At 43.9% G+C, this 26914-nt stretch overlaps 1 protein-coding gene and 1 pseudogene across 2 annotated transcripts; one reads left to right on the forward strand and one right to left on the reverse strand.

Annotated features, from left to right (window-relative positions):
* The first annotated feature begins 655 nt into the window (after positions 1-655).
* Positions 656-4906, forward strand: LOC134467635 (uncharacterized protein K02A2.6-like; annotated as a pseudogene).
* Positions 4907-6702: 1796 nt separating this feature from the next.
* LOC134467274 (circularly permutated Ras protein 1-like) lies at positions 6703-26914 on the reverse strand. 2 transcript variants are annotated; one of them, XM_063221175.1, is made up of 21 exons: positions 26823-26914; positions 26223-26292; positions 25518-25703; positions 23199-23381; positions 22680-22871; positions 21648-21728; positions 21396-21469; positions 20097-20291; positions 19458-19499; positions 17678-17767; positions 16353-16504; positions 15480-15561; positions 11936-12066; positions 11297-11381; positions 10864-10970; positions 10317-10435; positions 9455-9566; positions 8559-8699; positions 8207-8297; positions 7965-7997; positions 6703-7559 (listed from the first exon to the last, which is right to left on the reverse strand). In XM_063221175.1, the coding sequence occupies exons 2-21, from the start codon at positions 26281-26283 to the stop codon at positions 7434-7436; spliced, it is 2283 nt and encodes a 760-aa protein (XP_063077245.1). In that variant the 5' UTR covers positions 26284-26292; positions 26823-26914; the 3' UTR covers positions 6703-7433. The 2 variants fall into 2 exon arrangements, with proteins under 2 accessions (XP_063077245.1, XP_063077246.1); XM_063221176.1 differs by lacking the exon at positions 26823-26914 and having other exon boundaries at positions 25681-25703; positions 26223-26243.

Consider the following 26914-nt stretch of genomic DNA (forward strand, 5'->3'; position numbering starts at 1 on the left):
TCTAGTTGTAGAGAACAACATTGCTTAGCTTAGTTCGCTAACTAGCATGCTAACGCGATTTCTCAGACCAGAGACAAAGCTATTTCTCTTCCTAACTATTTGGCTTTCCATAATCACAGACAGTTGCTGATTAAAGCACATAGTTCCAAAACGCCCTCAGCATCATGCAATGGCTGGTTTAATGGTTGAATTCCTCATGTAAATCCACCATTTGGATAACAGCAACTCTCCTTCACTGCCCAGCAGCAGAAGCGCTGCACGAGTGACACGACGAGACCTCTCTCTCTCCGTCTGCTGAAAACGCTGCAGCCCGCCCCCTCAGCTCATTGGTTCACAGACTTATTCTCCAGTTCACAACAACATTACTATTGGCTCAAAGGCTTGGCTGTTGTCGCTGTCTGGAGGAGTCCTGTCACAGCGCTTTGTTGAGTTTAGCGTCTTCATAAAAATATCTCGATATTGCAAAATTACTCATCGTCAAAACAACATTCACGATAACTTCGCAGACGATATGTATCGCCCACCCTTACCCGCAAACTGTCGAGGGTGTTAAAAATAGGCTGTAGGTATTACATGGTTGATCATTTTGTGTCAAACTTCGACATAAATACGATGTTGCGTCTGTTATATACTGGGAAATATTGGGGTAGGAACTTATGTTAAATTGGGGTTGCCCCACCGGGGCTAGTTAGTGTGGGACGTCCCAGTTTGTCCTGTGGTTTTGCCGGTTTACTTTTCTTCACTAAAAGAATGACTAAACAAGTGACATGTCTCCGTCTGGATTAATTGGATGTACACTACACACTCGGTTACTACACTGGCGACGAGGATAAAACTTTGAAGCGGACAGAGCAACGCATAAAAATGTCAACTGTCGGAACGCTCAGTGAGTATGTGGAGACTGACGGGGATTGGGTGGAATATGTCGAGAGACTGCAACACTTTTTCGTGGCAAATGACATTAATGACCAGTCCAAACAACGGTCAGTTCTTCTCAGTGCATGCGGTGCCAAGACCTACAAACTCATCCGTAACCTAGCGTCCCCACGGAAACCGGGAGATTTAAGCTTCCAGGACATAGTTAAACTGGTGCAAGACCACCATAACCCCAAGCCATCAGTGATAGTGCAGCGCTTTAAATTCCACACGCATTCACGCAAGCAAGGAGTGTCAGTGCCTACGTTTGTGGCAGAACTCAGGGCATTATCAGAGCACTGTGAGTTTGGAGATGTACTAAATGACATGCTGCGCGACAGGTTAGTTTGTGGAATTAACGACGACAGTATTCAGCGTCGGTTGTTGAGTGAAGCCAAGCTCACTTACAAAAAAGCACTGGAGATCGCGCAGGCAATGGAAACCGCGGCAAATAACTCCAAAGACATTCAACAAGCCAGTGGGGCGGCACAATCTGACGCTGTTCATCACGTGGCCAAAGAAAGGAAGGGTAAACAACAAAAGTCCGTGGAATGCTACCGTTGTGGGGGACCACACTTTGCAAGTGACTGTGGTCTCAAAGACTCTGTGTGTCACAACTGTCAGAAGAGGGGCCACATAGCCAAAGTGTGCAGGGGCAAAAACAAACAAAAGAAGGAATGGGGTGAAAAGCCAGGCAAGGCTACACATCACCTGCAGGAGGAGGAGGAGCCTCAGGAAGAGGAATGCTCTTTTAACATGTTCAATGTCCATGCCATCAGCCAGCCCAGAGCAGACCCCATCTATGCTACATTGAAAGTGAATGGTGCTGATCTGAAAATGGAAGTGGACACTGGGGCTTCTGTGTCCGTGCTGAGTGAAAATGCATATCACCAACTGTGGAAAGCAACAAAAGCACCTGCTCTTAAAAAGTCAGCCATAAAACTGAGAACATACACGGGTGAGTGCATTCCCATCATTGGGGCAATTGAGGTGGACATTGATTATGAAGGACAGAAGGCAGCAACAAAGCTGTTAGTGGTCCAGGGGGAGGGGCCTAGTCTGCTGGGTCGAGATATCCTACAAAAAATTCGCTTGCAGTGGGGGAACATCTGGGGAGAAGTAAAGCACATGACAGCAGTGCAAGACATAATGGCCAAGTACTCAGATGTTTTCAAGGATGAGTTGGGCACCCTCCGTGGCACCACAGTGAAATTATCTGTGGATCCCAAAGCTCAGCCTCGGTTTTACAAACCACGTCCAGTGCCATACGCCATGAGGGCTAAAGTGGAGGCAGAGTTAGAGCGGCTGCAACAAGCGGGGGTGATCGAGCCGGTGGAATTCTCCAACTGGGCCGCGCCCATAGTACCGGTGGTGAAGGAAGATGGTGGAGTGCGAATCTGTGGAGATTACAAACTGACAATTAACCAGGCCTCCCAACTCGACACATACCCTCTGCCTCGAGTCGAGGATTTGTTCGCCACATTAGCGGGGGGTCAAACATTCACAAAGCTGGATATGAGTCATGCGTACCAGCAGCTGATGCTAGATGAGGAGTCAAAACAATATGTGACCATTAACACACATAAAGGGCTATTCAAGTACAACCGCCTGGCATTCGGGGTCGCATCCAGCCCAGGTATCTTCCAACGCACGATGGACAAATCTGCTTCGAAATCTCCCGCACGTAGCGGTGTACCTGGACGACATTTTGGTCACAGGAAGTACAGAGGAGGAGCATTTGCGGAACCTTGACCAGGTACTGAGGAGACTGTCTGAGGCAGGACTGCGCCTCAAGCGTAGGAAGTGCGTTTTTCAAGCTCAAAGTGTCACATACCTGGGGCACCGGATTTCGGCTCAGGGGCTGTCTCCAGTGGAAGAGAAGGTGAGGGCGGTAAAGGAGGCCCCATGCCCGAAGAATGTAGCAGAGCTCAGGTCCTTCCTGGGGTTAGTGAACTATTATGCTAAATTCTTACCTGATCTCTCCACTGTGCTGTCCCCGCTCTACCAGCTGCTGCACAAAGACAATTCGTGGAAATGGCAGCAGGCCCAAGCGGAGGCATTCCAGCAAGTAAAGAGACTGTTACATTCAGACCGACTGCTGGTGCACTTTGACCCTGCGAAGGAGGTTGTCCTATCTTGCGACGCGTCCCCTTATGGCCTGGGGGCGGTCCTTTCACACCGACTGGAGGATGGAACTGAAAAGCCCATTAGCTATGTATCACGGACACTGACCACAGCAGAAAAAGGGTACTCACAGTTGGAAAAAGAAGGACTAGCTGTAGTATTCGCTGTGAAACGTTTTCACCAATACCTCTATGGTCGCCGTTTTTCGATTTTCACAGACCACAAGCCCTTAATGGGTCTGTTCAGTGAGTTAAAAGGCATTCCCCCCATGGCATCTGCAAGAATCCAGCGGTGGGCACTGACCCTGTCAGCATACCAGTACCACATAGTGTACAGGGCAGGTAGTGAAAATGGAAACGCTGATGCTTTCAGCCGCCTACCACTCCCCGAAACACCCAGATACACCGGTTTTCCACCAGAAACAGTTTTCCTGTTGGACAGACTGGCAAACTCACCAGTGACCGCAAAGCAGATTAAAACATGGACTGAGAGAGATCCGGTGTTATCACAAGTAAAGAGGTGGGTGATGCAGGGCTGGCCGGAAGCAGTAGGGGAGGAGAGATTCAAGCCATATGCAAAGCGCAAGTTAGAACTGAGTGTTCTGGATGGCTGTATCCTCTGGGGCTCCAGAGTGATCGTCCCCCTACCCGGGCAGGCACAGGTGATGGAGGCCCTGCACGATGCCCACCCGGGAGTTTCTCGAATGAAAAGCCTCGCCAGGTCATTCGTGTGGTGGCCTGGGATGGACAATGCTTTAGAAGAGGAGGTCAAGGACTGTTTTCCGTGCCGAAGCAACCAGAAGATGCCGCCGTCGGCCCCACTGCATCCGTGGCAGTGGCCTGGCCGTGCTTGGTCCAGGCTCCACCTGGATTTTGCAGGTCCATTTATGGGCCAGACCTTCCTGGTGCTGGTGGATGCACATTCGAAATGGCTTGAGGCACATATCATGTCAAATATCACAGCGGCCTTTACCACTGACAAGCTCAGAGGCATCTTTGCCATACACGGCTTACCAGACACAGTGGTGACAGACAATGGTGCCACTTTCACCAGTGCCATTTTCAAAGAGTTTATGGAGAAAAATGGGATCAGACATGTCTGCTCTGCCCCCTATCACCCCGCCTCAAATGGACTAGCTGAGCGAGCTGTGGGAACACTGAAAGATGCATTGAGAAAAATGACAGGACATTCTCTAGAAACCAAGCTCTCTCGTTTCCTTTTCCAGTACCGGATCACTCCACACACCACGACAGGGGTATCCCCAGCAGAGATGCTTTTTGGGAGGAGACCAAAGTCACACCTCGATCTTCTTCATCCAGACATCGAAGAGAGAGTGGTCCGGGGGCAGGACACACAAAAGCTGAGGCGTGATCAGCACGCAAAAGACAGAGTCTTTCAGCCAGGCGATCATGTTTATGTCAAAAACTTTGCTACTGGTCTGCCCTGGCTGCCCGGGGTTATTCAACACCAAACAGGGCCTGTGTCCTTTGTAGTGGATTTGCTGGATGGCAGGCAGGTGCGGAGGCACCAGGATCACCTACATGATCGCTATGATGCAGGAGGGGAAGCGCGTCAACGTGGGGCACACAAGGACCGTGCATTCAGCCCTGCAGGCTCAGTGGAAGTTCCTCAGACACCGGAAGAGGACCAAAGCACGCCTGAAGAGCCAGCAGCTCCGGGCACTCCGCTGGCTCATCCAGCAGCTCCGGGCACTCCGCTGGCCCAACCGGCGGCGCCGGGCACGCCGTTGGCCCAGCCAACAGCTCCGGGCACTCCGTTGGCCCCCAGGCCAACCCAGCTCGGGGGAGCACCAGAACCGAGGAGATCAATGAGGCCACATAGGCCTCCAGACAGACTGACCTGGTAACGCCGTATGGTGAATTGAGAAAAATAAGTTTGTGTCAGGTAACTGCCAAGGCACTAAGTTTTAAACCAAAGTTAGACAGAGAGGTACAACTTTTGTTGTGTTAATGTGTGCCATAATATGTTTACAGTTAAAGGGGGAGAAGTGTTATATACTGGGAAATATTGGGGTAGGAACTTATGTTAAATTGGGGTTGCCCCACCGGGGCTAGTTAGTGTGGGACGTCCCAGTTTGTCCTGTGGTTTTGCCGGTTTACTTTTCTTCACTAAAAGAATGACTAAACAAGTGACATGTCTCCGTCTGGATTAATTGGATGTACACTACACACTCGGTTACTACAGCGTCCATATGCTAAACCCGGAAACTTTTGGCGACTACAGAAGCGGCGCCGGCATGTACGTGCGGAGAGTTGTACCCATGGCAACCAAAGGAAAGTATGTAGTTCGGAAGTTTTAATGATCAGAAAGGGGTTAGCAATATTGAATTAAAATCATCATGATTTAACATGTGAATACACCAACATGATGATACGATCCGTTCCACTAATGAGAAAGGGATGCGGGGACACGCTAATGTTCGTTGTTGGCGTGCAACTTATATTTTTGCCAAACCTGAATCTCTATGGCGTTTTGCAATGTAAAAAATCGCCATGGAACCGGAAGTCCAAACGCCGCATACAAGTTGACGTCAACGCTGAAGAGCTCTATCATGGCAAACAAAAGAAAACAACATGCCCCGGGTGGATGGGGTCAGCCCAATGTTCCCACGGCCCATTGGTCCCACAGCCCATTGGTCCCACATTGCTAAGACTTTTGCATTTTTTCAAAATTAGGCCCAATGGTCCCACAGCCCATTGGTTCCACAGCCCATTGGTCCCATATCACTAAGATTTTTTAATTCAATTTTAGGTCCGTTGGTCCCACAGTCCATTGGTCCCACAGTCCATTGGTCCCACATCACAAACACTTCAATGGGCTGTGGGACCAAGGGACCCACTAGTTTGACGCCCTCTCGGTACTTCACATGGTAATCAAACATTTCAAACAAGCAATTTAAGGTTAGGTTTAGGGTTAAGGTTAGGGTTAGGTTTAAGGTAAGGGTTAGGTTTAGGGTTAAGGTTAGGGTTAGGGTTTAGGTTTAGGTTAGGTTTAGGGTCGTATGACGTAAGCGGTAAGTACCGAAAGGGCGTCGAATTAGTGAGTTCCGTGGGACCAATGGGCCTAAAAATTCAAATAAAAAAGCAATGTGGGACCAATGGACTGTGGGACCAATGGGCTGTGGGACCAATGGGCCTAAATAATGAAAAAAAGTCTTAGTGACGTGGGACCAATGGGCTGTGGGACCAATGGGTTGTGGGACCAATGGGCTGTGGGACCAGTGGGCCGTGGGACCAATGGGCTGTGGGACCAATGGGGCGTGGGAACATAGGTACGCTCCCGGGAGGATAACTTTGTAGCATTATTATTATTTGTATACATACAAATACTGATATATCACCGGTAAATATTGAAGACAAAATCATTCCATTACAGATTTACTGTTGTTAATTTCTCCACTTCCAAACACACATGTACAGTTCTATTGTGCTGTCTGAGTAAAATGACTTAATGTCTTAACATGAGTCTTGTGTTTGTGTGCCAGCACACAATCCCACATATTCATCTAAATGATGACTACAAACATTGTCTCACCAGAAGACACTGCAGTGGTTCTTAAGTGGGGTCCATTAAGAACCACTGGCATACGGCACTGTACAACCAGTTGATATGGGCTTTAGTTTATGGGTATAGTATGATTGATTGAATGAATGAATGAAAACCTTTATTGCCCCGAAGGGAATTTGTCTTGCATTTTGGGAGTCATGCAATGAACACTTGGACATACAGACAATTACAACAGTATAAAGACAAGACTAAAAAGCATACAGAGTGGACAAAGGGGACGACAAAGGGGTATGTTGTCCCGGGCCCATGGAGATAGGGCATCCCATTACCATTACATTGTATGTATTGGGTAGGGGGCCCTTTCAGATGAATTTGTCCTGGTCCCAGCAAAAGCTGTCAGCGGCCCTGTGCACAAGGCACAGGCTTTTGCAGCCTGCGCCATCACAAAAGAGCTCATTGTTTCCTCCACGGGAGGAGGGCCGACACTGATGCTGTCTCTCAGATGATGCACTTGTGCACTTCGGGCACAAGGAAATGTATACAAGCACGAGATGCTGTGCAATGTAAACAGTAGCCAACCGATATTTTGGCAATGCTATGTTCACCCGTCACTTCCAGTGAGGGCACAGTGCATAGTGTTCAAACATATTTACGACACAATGCACTAAAGACCTCAGTGCACTGTGTGCACTATGCACTAACCGCCGGTGCACTGACCCTAGATGGTGCACTTGTGCACTTCGGACACTATGTTTCAGTGCGTAATTACAGTAATACACCATACGCACTGACACATGAACACATTTCAGACATAGCATGAGGCACACGGCCGGAGGACATAACGGAGAGGCCGCCATGGGGGACAACTAGGCGGTTTGACTTCCTGGGTCAGAGGTCATCAGTGAGGGTTTGGCCACACTCCTGCGTGAGATGGACATCCTGTTCCCATGCTTCATCCCAAAGAGCAGAGCTGCCCCTTTATCGGTCAGAGGCTGAGATAAGACAGACAGGGATGCAGAGAAGAAGGAGCATTATTACATTACATTACACAACACTTAGCTGACACTTTTTTATCCAAAATGACTTACAGTTATTTTAGGAACAGGGTATTAGTTACATTCCCCGGTGCAATGTAGGGTTAGGTGCCTTGCTCAAGGGCACTTCAGCCATGGATGAATGTGCTGGTAATGGTGGGATTTGAACCTGCAACCCTCTGATCTAAAGACCAGAGCTCTAACCATTGAGCCATGGCTGGAGCAAGTGCTAGAGCAAGTGCAGGCAGAAGATCAGGGGTGTTGAGAGTGTATTGGAAGAGATGTATATTAATATGACAGCATACTAAGAATGCAACCTAGTTTCACATGTGTGTTTGTATTATTTTGCATTTTGCATTTTACCTTTGAGTTTACACTGGTTAACACTGGATTTCCCTGTGAATGAGAATGTTTGATATCAGCAATTCAATGATGTACCGGTACGTAATTTCACAGTGATCAAGCATTTTGACAAATTTGGTGTAAATACTAAATACACTTAGTATACTAAATGCAATACTAAATAGTATGTATATGATGTATATTTATGTGGATAGATTATGCTGATTACAGCATCTGTGTTAAAACTTGGAAGTCTATCATACCCGTGTGTATTTGTACATGTTGAACAGAGGATCTGAAGCCTTTGTCCATTCTGTACACACCAGTTCATACAAAGAGCTTTGTTGATAGTCACTGCACAAGAGCAAAATCAAGTTAACACAAATTTTACTGAATCTCCCGTTAAACTGACATTACATAACTTAAATTAAATATCTTACAGTAAAAGGAAGCATAAACACTGAAACATATATTTCATACGGAACCATTTGCTCTCACTCTTACTTTTAGTTAACTTTACTTTTCACACTTTTACTCTGTCAATTTCTCTCGCTCGCACGCGCAAATGCATACGCACTTGTTGCACATATACGTACACTATATAATAATACTCACGCAGCTTGCTGTATGAGCTGTGCCTGTGTTTCCTTCTCTTTCTGGGCGTCCCTCAGTCGCCCCCTCACTGCCAGAGCTGCACTGCTCTGAATAGAGTTCAACTGCAACACACACAGACTCAGAGAAGACAGCACCTGGCAACTGAGAGAGAGAGAAAGAGAGGGAGAGAGAGAGATAGATAGAGAGAGAGAGAGAGAGAGAGAGAGAGAGAGAGAGAGAGAGAGAGAGAGAGAGAGAGAGAGAGAGATTTTTTTTTGATTTTTAGGAATACTTTATTATAAAACAATGAGTTATCTTACAGGAGGTTTAAAAGTATTCCAAAATAAAAAGTATAAAAAAACAAGGTTATTCATGATAACCATTGTGACAACACCAATTCATTGTTTACAACAGAGCAAATGGCATTGCCATAGCACCAAACACTTTCGAATACATCAATAGCCTTTGTAGAACTGTAAAATAAGAACTCCATTTGTATTCTGGATTTCACAAGTCTCAAAAATATGTCCAGTACATTATAATCCATGTCTTGGTCGATTTTGTTTTTTCTGCTTACATAGACAGCCAGAGAGAGAGAGAGAGAGATAGAGATAGAGATAGAGAGAGAGAGAGAGAGAGAGAGAGAGAGAGAGAGAGAGACAGAGAGAGAGAGAGAAAGAGAAAGAGAGAGGGAGAGAGGTGCTTTCATTGATAGTGTGAGCTTACACATGGCACTGATCATTCTTTAGTAGTGATGTGTGATTTAAATATGAAGAAACACTATTGACTTCATTGTCAGGTAACTGGGAGAACTCATTGAAGGAAAGTCAGGACATTGGCAAATATAAACATATAGGATCACAGACATCTGCACACTGTTCAGTGTCGTATTGCATGTATCTTCATCATTACTGTACCTGTTGCTGGTGACATCTCTGTAGGCGGTGATCACTCTGAGCATGCTCAGTCCATCCCTCGTTCGGTACTTCACCTGTAGCTGTAAAGATACGCCCCCTGCAGAGAGGAGAACTGACACGCACAAACATGCCATGCACGGACGGCCGCACGCATGCATGTGCACAAAAGCATGCACACACGCACGCACGCACGCACGCACACACACACACACACGCACACACACACACACACACACACACACACACACACACACACACACACACACACACACACACACACACACACACACACACACACACACACACACACACACACACACACACACAAATGATACTGTACCATGGGACTGCACCTTACCTGCACTACATCAGTCCTGGAACATAAGACAATACAACATGCTGCACACAATGTCTACTGTCTACTTGCTACTGTCACTGTTATTATTCTATTATTGTAATGTCTACATTATTTTTTATCTTTATCCTATCTTCTGTTTACATGTTCAATGTTAAATGTTGAATGTTAAATGTTAAATGTTCACTTGTACTGTATTTATTATTGACCAGTCTATCACTGTTACCTGTCCTGTCTTGCACTTTATGACAGTCTGTAAAATGTCAGTCTTGTATATGTCTATGTCCTGGCATGGTATAGAGAGAAAACGTAATTTCATTTTCCTTGTATGACTTGTGCCTATGAAGACAGTGACAATAAAAGCTGACTTGACTTGACGTGACGTGACACCTGTACATGCTTATCTGATCGCTTGTCAACGTACAGCATGTCTCCTCTCTGCTCTGTGCAGTGAGTAGTACAGTGTCATCATGCTATAATGCAAAGTGACCCTCTATCTTAGCTTACTCTGGCTGTTCTCTCTCTGTTCTCTCACTCCGTACTGGAGAGTGAGCTCCGTGTGAGGCATGATATTCCCCACCATTCGCACTGCACGGTTCCCCGTCTCTCTCTCTCCCTTCAGGCACCTATGGGACGACAACACAGGCAAGTAGGCTACACACACTCATGTTCAGTTATACAGTGACATGATTGAACAATGTACCAATCTATCAACCAATCCACATTTAATTGACTGACTGATCAATTTATCTGTCCATAGTGCAATCATCCATCACAAACCAACCCCCCACACACACTCACACACGCACACAAGCACACACACACACACACACACACACACACACAAGCGCACACACACACACACACACACACACACACACACACACACACACACACACACACACACACACACACACACACACACACACACACACACACACACACACACACACACACACACACACAAACAAACAAACAAACACAAACACAGGCACACAAACACACAAGGATTGAGGTGTGGTGGGATCAGAGTGGCAGGCTGTCCAGATCTTACATTGTGGTGGGGAGCAGCAGCGTGACAGAGCAGTGTGTGGCCTTGGTTCTGCTTTCAATCATTCCCTGGAAGGCACTATACAGTTTGTCAGGGCTGGAAATAAACACCTTACAGAACAAAAAAAGAACAAGGACAACACACACAACAGAATGGCATTAATGGTACAGTATAATCAGGGCTGGATTATCCATAAGGGCCAGGGGCACCAACCATTTCTGATCAGTGAGGGGGCACCACAAGACACAAACGTAACAAATATTGATTATAAGGGGGACACCAGTGAGGTATAGTGCCAGGGGCACCACATTAGCCTAATACGGTCCTGGGTACAATGTAATGGTGCTACTAATAGCTAATCAACAGGACTAAATGACAAAATCAGACATAGAGATTGTACACCCATACCCACCCCACCCAGCGCCCACCCACACACCTCTCCTCCTGTGAAGTCTGCCAATCTCCCCAGCTCATCCAGCCGGCAATCTGTACCTTCCAGAGACATCACCGAGACAGTCACCCTGGGAACACGAGGAGGAGAAAGAGGAAGAGGAAGAGGAGGGGGAGGGGGAGGAGGAGAGGAGGAGAAGGGCGGCACGGAGGAGGGGGAGGAGGAAGAGAAGGAGGAGGAGGACGAGGAGGAGGAGGAGGAGAAGGAAGAGGAGGAGGAAGGGAGGAAGGGAGGAAGAAGAAAAGGAGGGAGGAGAGGAAGGGGAGGAGGAAGAGAAGGAGGAGGGGGGAAGGGAAAGAGGAAGAGGAGGAGGAGAAGGAAGACATACAGTATAGCATGATGGCACTGTAATACTCACTGCACAGAACAGAGAGGAGACATGCTGTAAGTTGACAAGTGATCAGATAAGCATGTACAGGTGTGTGTGTGTGTGTGTGTGTGTGTGTGTGTGTGTGTGCGTGCGCGCGCACATATACGGTATATATCTGTGTGGGAGAGAGAGAGAGAGAGAGAGAGAGAGAGACAGGGAGAGAGAGAGAGAGAGAGAGAGAGAGAGAGAGAGAGAGAGGGAGAGAGAGAGAGACAGCAAGAAAGAGAAAGAGAGAGATTTTGAATTGTACCAACCCTCTGTTGGCCGCGTACTCTCCCAGGTCCCTGTAGAAGATGGTGGAGGAGACGCTGATGCAGGAGTCCTTGTCCTCCGCCTCCAGATCCCCTAGGTCAGTGTTGGCCCTCCCGTCCGTACAGATCAGCACCTGCTCATCGCACAGGAAACAGGTTAACCCATTAAAGGGACAGTTTGGTCAATTTCAACATGCAGTTGTATTGCTCACGCTTCCCTTGACTTGTCAGTACCTGGTGATGCCACATTTTTCGGCTCAGCCCTTTCCGAGATATGAGCAATTCTAATGGGGGCAGCGTTTGTTTACATTTTAAAAAAATGAAACATAGGCCAACTCCAAATATTTTCCCAAAAGGTACTGCTGTTTGCTAGTTGTCTGCTGATGTTTTATAACCTTTTGGATGTTTTTGGGAATAAATAAAAATGTTTTTTTGAAATGTAAACAAAGAGCTGCCCCCATTACAATGACCAGGATCTCGGAAATGGCTGAAGAAGAAGAAGAAAAAAATCTCAGGCACTGACAAGTCCAGGGTAGTGTGAGCATTACAACTGCATGTTGAAATTGACCAAACTGTCCCTTTAAGACACGGCGTTATAAATTTGCTGTGACCAGAATGATGTGGTAGCAGGTTCGCACACTAAACTAAACTAAACTAAACATAAACTAAACACTAAACATCTAGAGCGCAACAATACCCTTGCCTCCTGTTACCAGAACGGCAATGACGTTGTTGTGCATTGCTGAAGGCCCTGTGTTATGTCATAGTAGTACTATGGTAGCTAACTTTTGGTGGGTTGCGAAAATATTGTTAGATCCAAAAAGCTTTGGAGCCACTGGGTTAATGCATGTTGTGACACCACAAGAGGCTGCGTCCTGGAGGGGCGCTATGTTCCACATAAATGGCTCCAGTCACAAGCAGCTTTGGCCCCATCTGGTGGTCAAGTTTCACCACTCAACACAAGGATTATTTAGAGAAGAGGATTCCCTGTGAATATCTGTTCCTGTAAATACTTACCTTTGGACCGCCTTATTACTACTGCTAACTGGACTAAGAATAAGGTTGAACATGTCAGTTTATTTTAAAGAGGATGCTTTTGTTGAGGAACACTTGCCAGTAATTGACTGTGAAAGAGACGACGGCCATTGTTTGATTATTGAAAAGAAGCCTTAGTTGAACTTTTGAACCTTGACACCGAACATTTTGTTAAATCCTCAATACCTAATACATTTTTTTGATTTATTTTAAACTTGTGTCCTTACACTGATTGAAATGTCCCGCTTAGAACCAGTCAACATCGGGGGCGCTGTGGCGCAGCCCCAAATTTGGACTTGCATTACAGTTTTTCTCGATTGGTTTGGCTAATTTCTTGAAACCGAGATGACATTTCTATACATTTTGGGTCATTTGGCTAAACATTCTTACACTTCTGCACAACAGTTCAGATAACTAGCAAAATGTCATATACCTCCCAAAACAGCTAATTCTTGCATCAGCACTAAACCTTCTCCCACACAAATAGTCAGTACCATAAAAATTGCATATATCCTTCTCAATTGGTTTGGCTCATTTTCATTCATTTAGTCATTCTGTGAAAATAAACTGTATGGTTCAGCATAACGCCATGGATCCTCATCACTTGCTCATATCACTCCAAAAACAGTTTACCCGTGTGTCGAAACTAAATTCCTTCCACAGAATGCCGTTTGAAAAAATGTCAAGAAATTAGCCAAATAACAGAGGAAACTGTAGTATACATGGTGGTAAAATTATTTTCTACAAAATAATAAAGTTACAATACCATCTGGCCTGAAATTCTTAAAATATTATGTCCTTGACTGTTTTGACAATTGTGTAGACTACTTTGCATATCATGACTCACACAATGAAATCATGCTGACATGTTTTGGAGAGGGCAACCATTAGACTGAGAATTGTCTAATTCGTTTAGATAAGACAGGTCAATTTATTTGGAAAATGTGCTAAATGTATGCTCAATGTGTCAACTATAGGGTACTTGTATATAGCCATCTGCCGAGATGTACTAAACTTTTGAGACATGCATAAAGCATTTGAAATTTGATGAAAGCAATGAAAAATGCCATTCTGTTGTGGGAAATTGCAAGTTGGTTTGGGGATTTGTCCGTGTTGTTTTGAGAATGTCATCTCAGTTTTGAGAAATTAGCCAAACCAATTGAGAAAAACTGTAACGTGAGTTAATTCTGAATTAAATGTCTCATGTAAACGTAGCAAATATGTAACAGATGCCAACTAAGAGTTCGACGGTAGAATGTTACTAAACCTTCCCTTACTAAGCCTCATACAGGTACGATAGCACTGAGCAATCGGTCTGGACCTTTATCTCAGTGGTATCGTGCTGTGTCTTCCAATAGGGGAGACTGGGGTAAGATGAGACACTTTTTACATTTTTCCTCACAGCCAAGCGACGAAGGCGTAGTTGGTTAAAATGTTCACATCATACCAAATTTCAAAGTGTCCTGTTACTATGTTACTGTCATGGTTAAAATTATATTGCCTTTTCAAAATATTTTTTCAAGATGAGCCATTGCTTGGGGTAAATTGAGCCCAGGCAAAAATCACAGATAAACAAGTTTCATTTATTATAACAAATGTAACTAATGAATCTGTGAAATAAAACAACTAAAGCAACAGAACTATGCCAAAAAATACATATTGTGGACCTTTACAGCTTTGTTTGAATACAGTGGCAAACAATGTAGAGTGCAATGTAGAAAAAAAGTAAATATTATTGTTTGAGTTGGCTGAAACATGCATAAAGTCATTCATCTCAACTCACCTGGGTATGATATGAAAGAAATTATCTGGTTATGCTCAAAAATCATAACATGGTGTTCAACCATTATACATCCCATTAGGATAAGCGGCTCATCTTCCCCCATATCGAAAGGCTCATCTTACCCCAATGCCAAAAATATGTAAATAAATGCTTATAAAATTATCATAAAAGTGCCAAAAGACTTTAAATATCACTCATATAGTAGCTTATTAAGTCACATTTCAGATATGATGAGACCAGAAATTGTTCTATTTTTGTTTTCTCTAAATCATCCATGTTTTCAATATACATGGAATTCACTTAAAGAGCAAAAAAAACACATTTTCACAAATATCTCTCTTGCCAAATTTGGAACATGCTTCCCTTTTTCACAGGCTTTAGAAAAGGATTTCCACCACCTTAGAATGTGGTGACATGTTAAAATTTATTCACCATTTTCGAGAAAAAGGGGGTGGCTCATCTTACCTCGTGGCTCATCTTACCCCGGTCTCCCCTACCGAATTGGAGCGTTCATGGGCAAGTCGCGGGTTCGAGCCCTGAGTGGCAAACTAGTGCAGGAGGACACTCACACACTGCCACATTAACGCAAGCTAGAAAAGCTACTTAGATGCAATTTAGAACTAGCTTAGCCTAATATTATCTGATTTTGCCCTTACCAATTTCAAATTACAAACAAGTGATTCACAAAAAAAGATATATTCATTTGGATTGATCAGCAACGGACAGCACCTTTGATCCTGGCAGTTGAGAGGCCATTCCTATGGCAACGACAGCTGCAGGACCTAATGCCGTGGCTCCGCCCTCTTCAAGGCTGCAGTTGGATGATAACCATAGCGATACAGACTAATGAGTATGTGGTCAGGCTACTATCTGGAGGATCAGAGCAATAGATCCATAATTCAATAGAACACACACATGTGCTTTCATTGCTATGCTACACATTGTTAAAATCATAGACTACTGAAGTCTGCATGATGTATAATATTGTGAACTTAATCAATTTCATGTTTAAGTCGTATCATGTATATATTCTATATGACTGATGCAAAGTTCTTGTATATACTGCATCCATGGCTTTTGGGTTACTGCTCCTGAAACTCAAACCCAAACATTTTTGCTGAGGAGTAAGATCATGATGAAAATGATGCATGTATTTACATTTTGTGTAGTGGTAAGTAAATGTGTTGATGTTTTAAACTCAGAATTGTCAGAGGCTCAGGCCAGACCACTGTTTCTGGGTTTATTTCCAAAATATTCCCCTGATCAGCTGCTACAACCAAATTAAAATAGCCTACCAGGGTATTTTGCTACGATGTTAATCCAATGAGCTAATGCAAAAGATCTACTTTCCATATTGAATAAGGGCTGCTCACTAGTTATTCTGAAAATGCACTGTATAGCCTCTTTATATGATGCCATTTTGAATAATTCTCTGTCTCTGTGAGATCTGATTAAGCTGCTGGAAAGAAGCCATTAATCATTCTTCACATGCCCTCTGGCCTGTACCAAGTGAGCAAGTGATGGGGTACGTTTAAAAACCAAAATGAACCCAGTGTATATTAAATCAAAACCCAAGAGTGTTATCCATTAATGATCTATTACCTGTATATTGCTTGTTGAAGGTAGTCTTTTGTTTCACTGACTGGGGGTGGGACTTCGAAATTCAAGCCTGCGTTTTTCAGGAATTCAGCATCCTTTAACTCCTCCCCGCATATTCGCCAGGATGCCACCTCTCCATGTCCATGCAGCGTAACCTAGCAACAAAGACACAGGTAGGCCTTTAGTTTGTTATCATGTGGAATTGTGACAAAAATACTGTAAATCACGGTGAGGAGCAATGAGTCATGCAAGTGCTACAATAAGCCACTTCTGTTCTTCTATATATCACATTAGATACAGCAAGTTGACTTTCACAGGGACACTATGCCGTGGATAATGGCATATGTGCTGAGGTCTATTCATAATTAATGATAATGTTAAATAATTGCACAGCCTGTGGTAAAGTAGCTCACTCCGACAATCCGTGGCCGATTTCAGAAATGTGGCTTCAAGAGCACTTTGCAGCATTTAACACTTTGGAGTGTAGGCCTACTAACAGAACAGTGGCTACGGTGCTATGGCATATGACCATGTACTGAAAGGCTAACAAATCCATGACAGATTTCATAATGTGTCACAGGGGTATTTAGATGTAGCCTTAGATGTAACACTTTTGAATGTACTCATAATGCCTATGTTGATGATGATATGTGATATGTTTCAGCCAGGGGTGTAGCTGGCAACGTTGGGCCCAATGTACAATCAGCTGCAATGCCCCCCCCCCATTCTGTATATCTTCGCAAATCAGACTGTGTGTGGGCCCCCTATACATGGGGCCCTGGTGACTCACACGTTACTCCCCTGAACCACACCCCTGTTTTCAGCTGTACAGGTATGCACCAACTAAGTCACTAAGATCAATGGAGAAGAACTTGCTGGTAATGTCAAAGGTCAAAACAAAGTGTGGACTGGCAGCCTTTAGCTGCTACGCTGCAAAGCTTTTGAACCTACTTCCAGATGATGTAAAAAATGCACACACTATTAAATCCAGACTGAAGACAAAGCTGTTCTCAGGTGCTCTTGTTCTCCAACCTTGTAAACTCCAAACTGTAGGTGCTCTTGAAGTAAGAAGATTTAAGTCCTTTCATTCGAAGCATGGTGGCACTAGGGCCAACTTCAGGCAACTCCACAGGTCGACAAGGATTGTCCTTATTGTCAAAAGCCCTTTATTTAGTCTGGGGCATTGTTACAGGAGTAATACACCCTGCTGAAGACCCAGTGAGGGTTGAAACCAGCTGGCGGTTTTACTCCTGTAACAATGTCCCAAATGAAACTTGCCTTGCCTTGCCTATGTACTGAGCAGCAATAGAGGAGTATGGAAAAATCACCTCGTTGTTGAATGTGACGAGGGCCACTCGAGCGCTGGGCTCGGTCTGACTGAGACTCTGGACACACTGCAGCACGGCTTCCTGCACAAACTGTTGAAGATGGAATAGCAGAAGGGTCAAAAGTAAAAGTAGAAAAAACTTTCAACACCGGTATAATTTCTGAGTAACCCAATAGACCTGTGTACTTGTCTTATGATAAGCTGTCTCTGAACTTGTTGGATCAAGTTTGTTGGGGTTCATTGTTATGTTTTTAGGGTTTTTCAGTAACAAGTCAGTGTATCTTGCCCAGGAAATCCCATGCCGCTTAGCACAATCGCTCCGTTCTCACTTATGATTAGGTCTGGGATAACCAGGCAACAGTTATCTATCTCATTAGGTACAATGGAGTAATTGGTGTAACAGCTATGTTATATCATGTAATAGTGTTGTACTTACACTATAAATTTACTTTTACTTTTGACACCTCTGTGGACTACAGGCATCGCACGTGTTGTTTAATATATTATGCTACATGGCATGGGTTTGTACATGGACATCTAGAACAGAGATGTTATACTGCACACAGTAACAAATGCAGTCTTAATTCATTTCTTGGAGAGTAGTCTGGGACCAAATACACTGTAGTACAGGGGGGGAAATGCATTCGAAGGGTCACCTCAGATTTCTAAGGGCTGCACTATGAACACAAACCAGGATTTCTCCCTGCACTTTGGGCCTGCATTGAAGGCAGCCACATATACAACAGACCCCATCTTCATTAGGTCCCTGGAAAATATAATTTTAATTAATTGTATTGCAAATAAAATTTCTAAGATTGCTCTACAAAACCATGAATCATATTTGTTTCATGTGAAACCGCTTAACATTAAAATGATATCAGGGGCCAGATAAGACAGCCTCACAGGCCATAAACGGCCCACCAGCCATAGTATTCTCCCCCATGCTCTAGAACAGTGTTTCTCAAACTTTTTCAGATCGAGGACCACTTTGTCCCCACAAAAATGTTCACGGACCACCTTCCTACTGAATTGACAGTTGACGGGTGCTAATTTTTATGCAGATCACTTACTACTTATTCACATTTACAAGCCTGGCTTATTGTGGTGAAAATGAGATTTCAACTATGTTTAGCTTTGTAATAATATTACAAATATAGTCTACTACTTGCTTGTCTTGGAAAAGTAGAAATCCCCTTGCGGACCACCTGAGCTCGGTCGCGGACCACTAGTGGTCCCCGGACCACACTTTGAGAATCAATGCTCTAGAAGACGTTAAATCCACTTCATAAGAGTTGAATTAACATTACATTATGTACTGAGTATGTTCACTGTAGATACAGTATGTCCCTGATAGGTTCAGTTCAATGATGTATGGAACAGTACTTACAGTGTACCAGGTTAAGGTTCGGGTTAAGTTTAGTGTTGGATACTGTATGTAGAATGTACTGTATTGCTACATGTAGTTTGCCTGGTAAACACCAGACCTAATCACAAGTCTTTCAGATCGAAACGATTGTGTAGAACTAAAGGCAGTATGGGAGTTCCCAGGCTAACATGTAGTATAAATACAGCGAAAATGAAACCATAGAATAAAGTGTTACTATGATTTGCGTAGGTGATTGTGGATGAAGGTGATTTTAGTCTGACTGCTAGAAGACTGATGTTGAATTTAACGGTCTCCTGAGGCAATACAAACCTTATCATTCCTCACCCCATCCAAACACAAAAGAGTTCTGTTTCAAAACAAAACATAATAACACAGATGTGAATACTTTTCTCACCTCCAGGCGTGTTTTCCATACTGGCCTGTCAGTTTCTTCTACCTACAACAGAAATCAAAAGCCACAATACAATCACAGATTATACACAATGTCTTTCTTTCTCTGCCTCTCTCTCACACAAACGCGTGTACGTACCTCATTAGCAAGCACAGACACTTTTATACTCACTCACTCACTCTCTCACTCACTCACTCACTCACTCACTCACTCACTCACTCACTCACTCACTCACTCACTCACTCACTCACTCTCTCTCTCTCTCTCTCTCTCTCTCTCTCTCTCTCTCTCTCTCTCTCTGTCTCCTCTCTCTCTCTTCTCTCTCTCTCTCTCTCTCTCTCTCTCTCTCTCTCTCTCTCTCTCTCTCTCTCTCTCTCTCTATATATATATATACATCTCTCTCTCTCACACACACACACACACACACACACACACACACACACACACACACACACACACACACACACACACACACACACACACACACACACACAGGCAGGGAGAGAGAGAGAGAGGGGGGGGGACTGAAAGGAGAGAGAAAGAGGGACAGTTGCACACATGCCAATGACCTCAGGGGAGGACATGCTGTGAACATAATTGCCCCATGGTCTGTGCACTGTGGTTAGTCTCCTACAGTCGTACCCGGGAGCTGATGCTCATCGAGCCGGAGATGTCGATGCAGAAGACGATGAGTGTGTGGAGGGCCTCGGCCGGCTGGTCTGGGGTCAGCAGGAAGTGGGTATCCTGGTAGGGGGCCGAGGAGGAGCAGGGCTGGGGGTGCGTGGGGTCGGCACCAGAGGACTTTACCCACGACTGGCAGAAGTAGCAGGAAGCCACCTTGCACGCAGATCGGAGAGGTGGTCAGAGGTTATCAGGGATGCGGTGAAATGATTGTTTACTGCGCAAGACTGCCGTACAAAAGCAAAGTGCAGTAACTACATATTTTGTCAGAAAAATTGAGTTTAGACTCAAAGTGGTCTTCATAACACCTCCTTTACAGTGGTGTAGTATATGAAGAGCTCTTTTCCAAAATGAGATATATCCATTTTATAGAATGTTGGGAAATTGACATTTTTGCATTGGACATTCACATTGAACTGCATTGTAAAATGCATTTTATAGAGGTTTAAAAAGTATGTTCTCCAAACATTTGAATGGCAAGAATTCACACATAGATGATAGGACTTCTTAACAGTAAATTACAATATTAAAATGCAAAAAGTCAAAAATGGTGGATATAGATTTTTGGAAAAGTATACCCACTTCAAAATGTCATGGATTTCAGTATACCCACTTAAAATTGATTGATCCATTATTTAGAATAGCACAAATATAAACAGTATACCCACTTCAAAAAATGCTCAAATATACAATATACCCACCACAAAAAAGTAGACTACACCACTGCTCCTTTATCTTGTAATAAAGGACTTATGGTCCACATGTGTCCTGTTTTAGAGATACTACTTTGTCAAATTTGCAGTAATTACACTATGCAACCTAATGTCAAGGCTTTGAAGGCATATCTCTCAGTTTCTGTGTTGGCGCAGTTACTGCACTTTGCCTTTGTAGGGCAGAATAGCGAAGCGGCATGCTGCGGCTTGAAGTTTATTTTTAAAAAAAACGTGTGTCCACCAGAGAACAACTTCAGTCCACACCAACTGCTTTTTTATCTGCCCAAAAATGCTGTGTCACGAGTGACCACTTTTGTGTATGTATTTTGTAGGCCACCCTAGACTAGATGTTACTGTCCATGTGCAATATGTACAATTTAATTTGAATTCAAATTGACTGTATTTGTACAGTGCATGCTGTAGGAACACAAAATACTGCAGTCGTTATGTTTAATTTAAGACTGATATGTAATTTGAATTTATTTTATACATCCGCTCAAGTAACATTGATGTGAAGTAACATTTATGATGTCAGTGTGCTCATTACCACATTGTCATAGCAGGTGTCCAGAACTGAACCACATGCATCACATGCTGTGGGCTCTCCTTCCATCAACCTGCCTAAAAAAACATGCTATAGTAAATTATTAACCACAGGTTTTGTCATTAATATAATTTAAATCTACCACAACTTCCAGTTTCAGATTATTCATACATTCATATTAACCAAGTTCAATTATACTACATCATATAAACCAAAGGAATGCATGTTACACGGAATCTGCGGTTGTATTCTTACCACTGGGACGTGATACAATTGTATCAAGGTCAATGAGTATGACATTGGGATTCCCGAGCAAGGGCTGTTTCTCCACAGGGCCTGTGGCATGGAATAACACTAATGAGTCACTACACACACAGACGCACACACGGACACACAGACACACAGACGCACACACGCACAAGCACGCACGCACGCACACACACACACACACACACACACACACACACACATACGTCGCTGACAGCATTTGCTGGGCCCAGGACAAAGTCATTTGACAGGACTCCCTACCCAATACATACAATGCAATGGGGGCCCCCTATCTCCCTGGGCCCGAGACAACATACCCATTTGTCCCTGCCTGTCTGCAGGCCTACACACACACACACACACACACACACACACACACACACACACACACACACACACACACACACACACACACACACACACACACACACCCTAGGCCGTAAACGTTATTGTATAACCACCATTAGCATGAGTGCCACAAGGAAATCTATGTCAACAACAAACACATCTCTTGAAGAAGTCATTGTTGACACTTGCATTGTTGTTGCCAATGTCAACTGGAGTTTCACAACTGGAGTTTTATTGATGCTGTTCATGTTTATCTCTGTAAATAACGCTATTACCAATTGTCATTTTCACAGTTTGTACCACTTTGCAGTAAAATTGTGACGGTAGAACTGTATTCATAAGAGTTAATGATTTTGAATTTGAATCTGATTTGAATCAGATCAAGTTTTAAAGTGGTGGTGCATTTTTTTTCTTCATTCTTTATTTATTAACAATTATACTGCTGCTGCACTCCACTCATTTGTCTGCAGTAAAAGTTGAGAAAGCCTTATTTAGAGAGCACAAAAGTGGGGATGCAAATGCACCACTGCATCCCCCTTTCTGGCACCTATGAATCAGATCATTGGTTTAATTACAAAATGTTCCAGATGATGTGACAGATGATATTGTACTTTCCTTCACTGACATTAGCTATATGAAAAACACAAAAAACCTGAAATGCACAATACACACCGGATGGTGGTGAAGAATCAGGCCTTGTTGTGAGCGCGTGGTCAGTGTTTGAGGAGAGAAGGGAGGATGGTGATGATGATGACGATGGTGAGACTAGAGAGGGAGAGGGGGAGGGAGGCTCCGAGGGGAATACTATGGTGTACTCTGGGAAGGGCAGGGAGAGGAAGGCTGGCCGAGGTGGAAGAGGAGGAGCTGAGGAACCACGAATGTAGAAACACATTATAAACTCTCCCAATCATGGTGGACCAATACAATTTCTGTTCTCCACAGACATATGCCTCTTTTCCACTGCCAGTTTTCTGGTAGGCCTACAGCTCGACACAGCGTGACTCGGACGGCACTTTTTGCTTTACGATTGAGCTGTGTCGTGCCTATTCGAAAAGCAAAAAGTGGCGGCCGAGTCGAGATGTGTCGAGCTGTATAGCCTACCAGAAAAACGGCAGTGGAAAAGAGGCACTCCAGTACATGCAGATAAACACATGCCACATGGACTTCCCCTCAACACGCACACACAAATACCTGAGAGTGGAGGGGCTCTGTTATTGTTGGGGCTGAGGCCTGGTGTAAGGGTGGTCTGAGGAGCTGGCAGGATGGTGCAGTATTCTTCATCGTCCTGCTGCTGCTGTTCCACACTCTTACTGGGGGAGCTGAGTCTTCGTCCTGACATGGCAGGGGTCCTCTTCAGCCGGGGGGATGGAGGAGCTGTAGGCATGAAATGAACTGTATTTGTACACTGACTGCATGCTGTAGGAACACACAATACTACAGTCCATATGTTTCATTTAGGACTGATATGTAATTTGAGTTTATCTTATAAAATAATATTCAATGAGTTACCTAGAGAGGTATGGGTACCCAAAGTCCCTACTGCCTTCTCTTGTAGAAAGCAAAAAGTAAGGAAGCCTATGTAGCACATCCAAATACCCTAGCAAGCTTTCAAACAGGAGGTGCAGGATATCCAGATGACTTTCTATACATGGTCATACAGTATTTGCAGTAGGCAAACGATGGTTACTTTGCTATTTCAGAAGTCCGCGGGTGCTTGACAACTGTACAGCTATTGGTCATTACCATCAGCGGCGGTCCCCCAGGAGCCGTTCCGGTTCAAATGATGGTGCTGTTGTACATCCGATTTGTGCTAGTGTTTGGCTTTCTACATTCATGATGGTGGCAATTTGCAAATATATTTACAGTAAGACGAGGGTGGTGTTGAAGGTGCACTGTGTAGGATGGCGATCAGAGTAGGCATTGCAACTATGCTGATCTTTTGCTGAATATTTACTAAATAATGAACTAATATTTACAAGCACAACCAAAGTACAATAAGTTTTGCAGATAAAAATGTCTATTTCTGGAAATTCAAAATGGTGGACATGGAGAAGATCCACCGTTTTCATGTACGAAAAGTGTAATTTTCCCACTCACAAGGAATACTTGGGATTTGATGATGGTAAATATATATTTTTTTTGTGATCAATTTTTATTTATTCAACAACATCAAAGTAAATGGAACAACACATGTACAACAACATAATGATGATGGTAAATATTCATGAAAAGGTAACATTTGTGGATGGGAAGCATGTATTCTGGAAAGAAACAGATAAACATATCACACAATGCACCTTTAAACATTATGAAAAAGGTTTGTAATGCCATTAGTGGTTTCAGTGACAATGGACGAATGCAGGAAGTGGTTGCAGGGGTGCCAGGAACTTTGCGTGTATACCAAAGGAACTAGATGGGGATTCCCACTCTCATAAACGGGTCCTTTATCACACAGGAGTGGCAATTCCATCGAGCAGCATGACATACCCAACCAGTTGTCAATTGTTAGTTTGGAAATAGGAGAATATGCTGCTATTTTTAGATTTGGGCAACTGTCAGTTTGGAGAGGTGTCTCCTTCCTCATACCTTCTCCCTGTATCTAGGAGATGCCTAGATGTGTCAACATAATTAATAACACAAAGAGAAGCATCAACGTTTAGTGCTTTTCAACATAATTGCATAAACACATTGTAAAATATATACGTTAAATATGCATTTATCAGAACTATTTTCTAAAATAGCTTAGAAAAAGATAAGTAGTGGAAATGTCTATTGGCGTGCAGGTTACTGTCGCATTGAGACAATTGTGGCAGGACCAGCAATCAGTTCTCCAATCACAACTCTGTTGATATGGTGACTTTTTCTGTGTAGGGAGTCGCTTTGGCAGGCTTTGCACAATGACAACGATACGATACGATACGATACGATACGATACTTTGTCAGTTTACACTGAAATTAATTTTGCATCCCTGAGCAAGACTTGTTTAAGACAGGTGGGGGGCCCTAGGCTGTAACCATATCTAGCCTGTGCATTAAACCAGCCCTGCATACAGCCCACATACAGTATCTTGAAGATGTTACCAACATGGAGTGATAGCACTATGCAGTCTGACAACTTATTTAGCAGAAGAATTGATTGATGTATGAAGGCTTTGGCCTATTCATTTCATGTTATAGTCTGAGTTCTGCAATTGTTTTTAAATTCATTCCTTGTTTGCGGTCTGCTTTTTAGCTGTCTGTGTACACTCAGTTTTAATGTGTTTATTTCTGTTTAGATGTGACATGGCTGTGGTTTGTCTCATCTCTTGTGTTTTTTTTTAATATCGCAATGTCAATTTTTAAGCCGCCTCTTTGCCAGGACTCCCAGGCAGAGGAGTTATTGTAACTCAATGGGACCACTTCCTGGATAAAAAAAGGTTACAAATAAAAATAAAATAAACTTGCCAGGCTAAAGAAGAACCACAGAGTACAAGTGCACCCTGTGGTCACTGCATTTCCTCCTTCTCTCACCTGAGCGCGCATGTGGGTCTGGCCAATCCTGAAATGGCCCCACCACCTGCAGAGTATTAGCCGAAGGGGATGGCGAAGGTGAGGGAGAGGGGGTGGAGGCAGAGGTGGTCCTGACGTCCCTGAGGGGTACAGGTGGGGGAGGTGGTGGGGTGCGTGGACGTACCTTTTTCACAGGTGGCATCAGGGCTAGAAAAAGAGACATGTAGGCCCAATTACTGTATTTACTGTGCAGAGAGGATACTTACTGCACTTATCGTAAAACCATGTAGTCACAAACATTAAACAGGTTCATAAATGAGGAAGATTTCAGGGACAATTGCATGCCCTACTGCAGTGGTTCCTAAACTGGGTGGGATCCAGGGGGACGCGGAGTTACTGCAGGGGGGTCACGGGCAGAAGGGACTGATTGCAAAAAAAATTTGATTACATAATGCTTTGTTAGTTACTATATTCCCCTCAATGGGAAACAAATGCATTTACCCTGTGTACCTTGTTAAACTTTAACCATGGCCCTATTGTATATAAAACACAAGAATGTGACCATTTAGGCTACACAGACTCTGTCTCACTGACACACAGTAATTGTTAAGTTACTGAAGACAAGACATAATTCCCATTATGAAATGCCGTTCATACCTGCTGTTGACACATACATATAGTATCTGCACATAGTTATGTAATACAATATTAAATGCAAAGGCATACCTGAACGTCTTGGCTTCTCAATCAGTGGCGGCACATAGACATATTTGCATGCAAATTCCATCCTTCATTCCTACGTAGAGTGAGTTCAGATGAAAAGATAAACACAGTGTGAATCTGACTTGCACAGCACCGGCACAATTACCAGTTATAAACACTAGTAAATACTGGGGGAAAAGGCTTCAAATGGGGTCTCATGAATAACATTCACAATCCCTTTAGTGCAGATTCATGCCCAGTCACACGATGTTGCACTTCAGTGATTTTAAGGTCATACCAGTTTTGTTCAAAGAATGAAAGATTGAAAAAAACATTCATTGGTTTGTTTATCCTCATGTGTCATGAATAAGCTCACCACAACACCATAGTTGATGCTGTGCACCTACCCTATTTACACTTATAGTAATATAATGTCAATGTGTTCATTGTGTACGTGACCGGTGAAGTTTTTGTTATAACCATGGCACCTAGTGGAACAGCAAATCAGAACATGCACTACCCCGTCTGACAATACCTAAGAGGAAATAAATAAAAGAGAAGGTCCCACAGAAACATGTGTGGCTTCCATTGCACCAGTCAGCGGAAGATGATAGAGTGTCTTACCTGTCTGGGGAGGTGAGCCCCAGTTTTGTGATTTTTCCGTCAGAGTGGTCGATGAGCACGCTCCCAGCTGGGCGCAGACTGAGCTCAGACTC

The sequence above is a fragment of the Engraulis encrasicolus genome, chromosome 17 (assembly GCF_034702125.1).
Source record: "Engraulis encrasicolus isolate BLACKSEA-1 chromosome 17, IST_EnEncr_1.0, whole genome shotgun sequence".
NCBI lineage: Eukaryota > Metazoa > Chordata > Actinopteri > Clupeiformes > Engraulidae > Engraulis > Engraulis encrasicolus.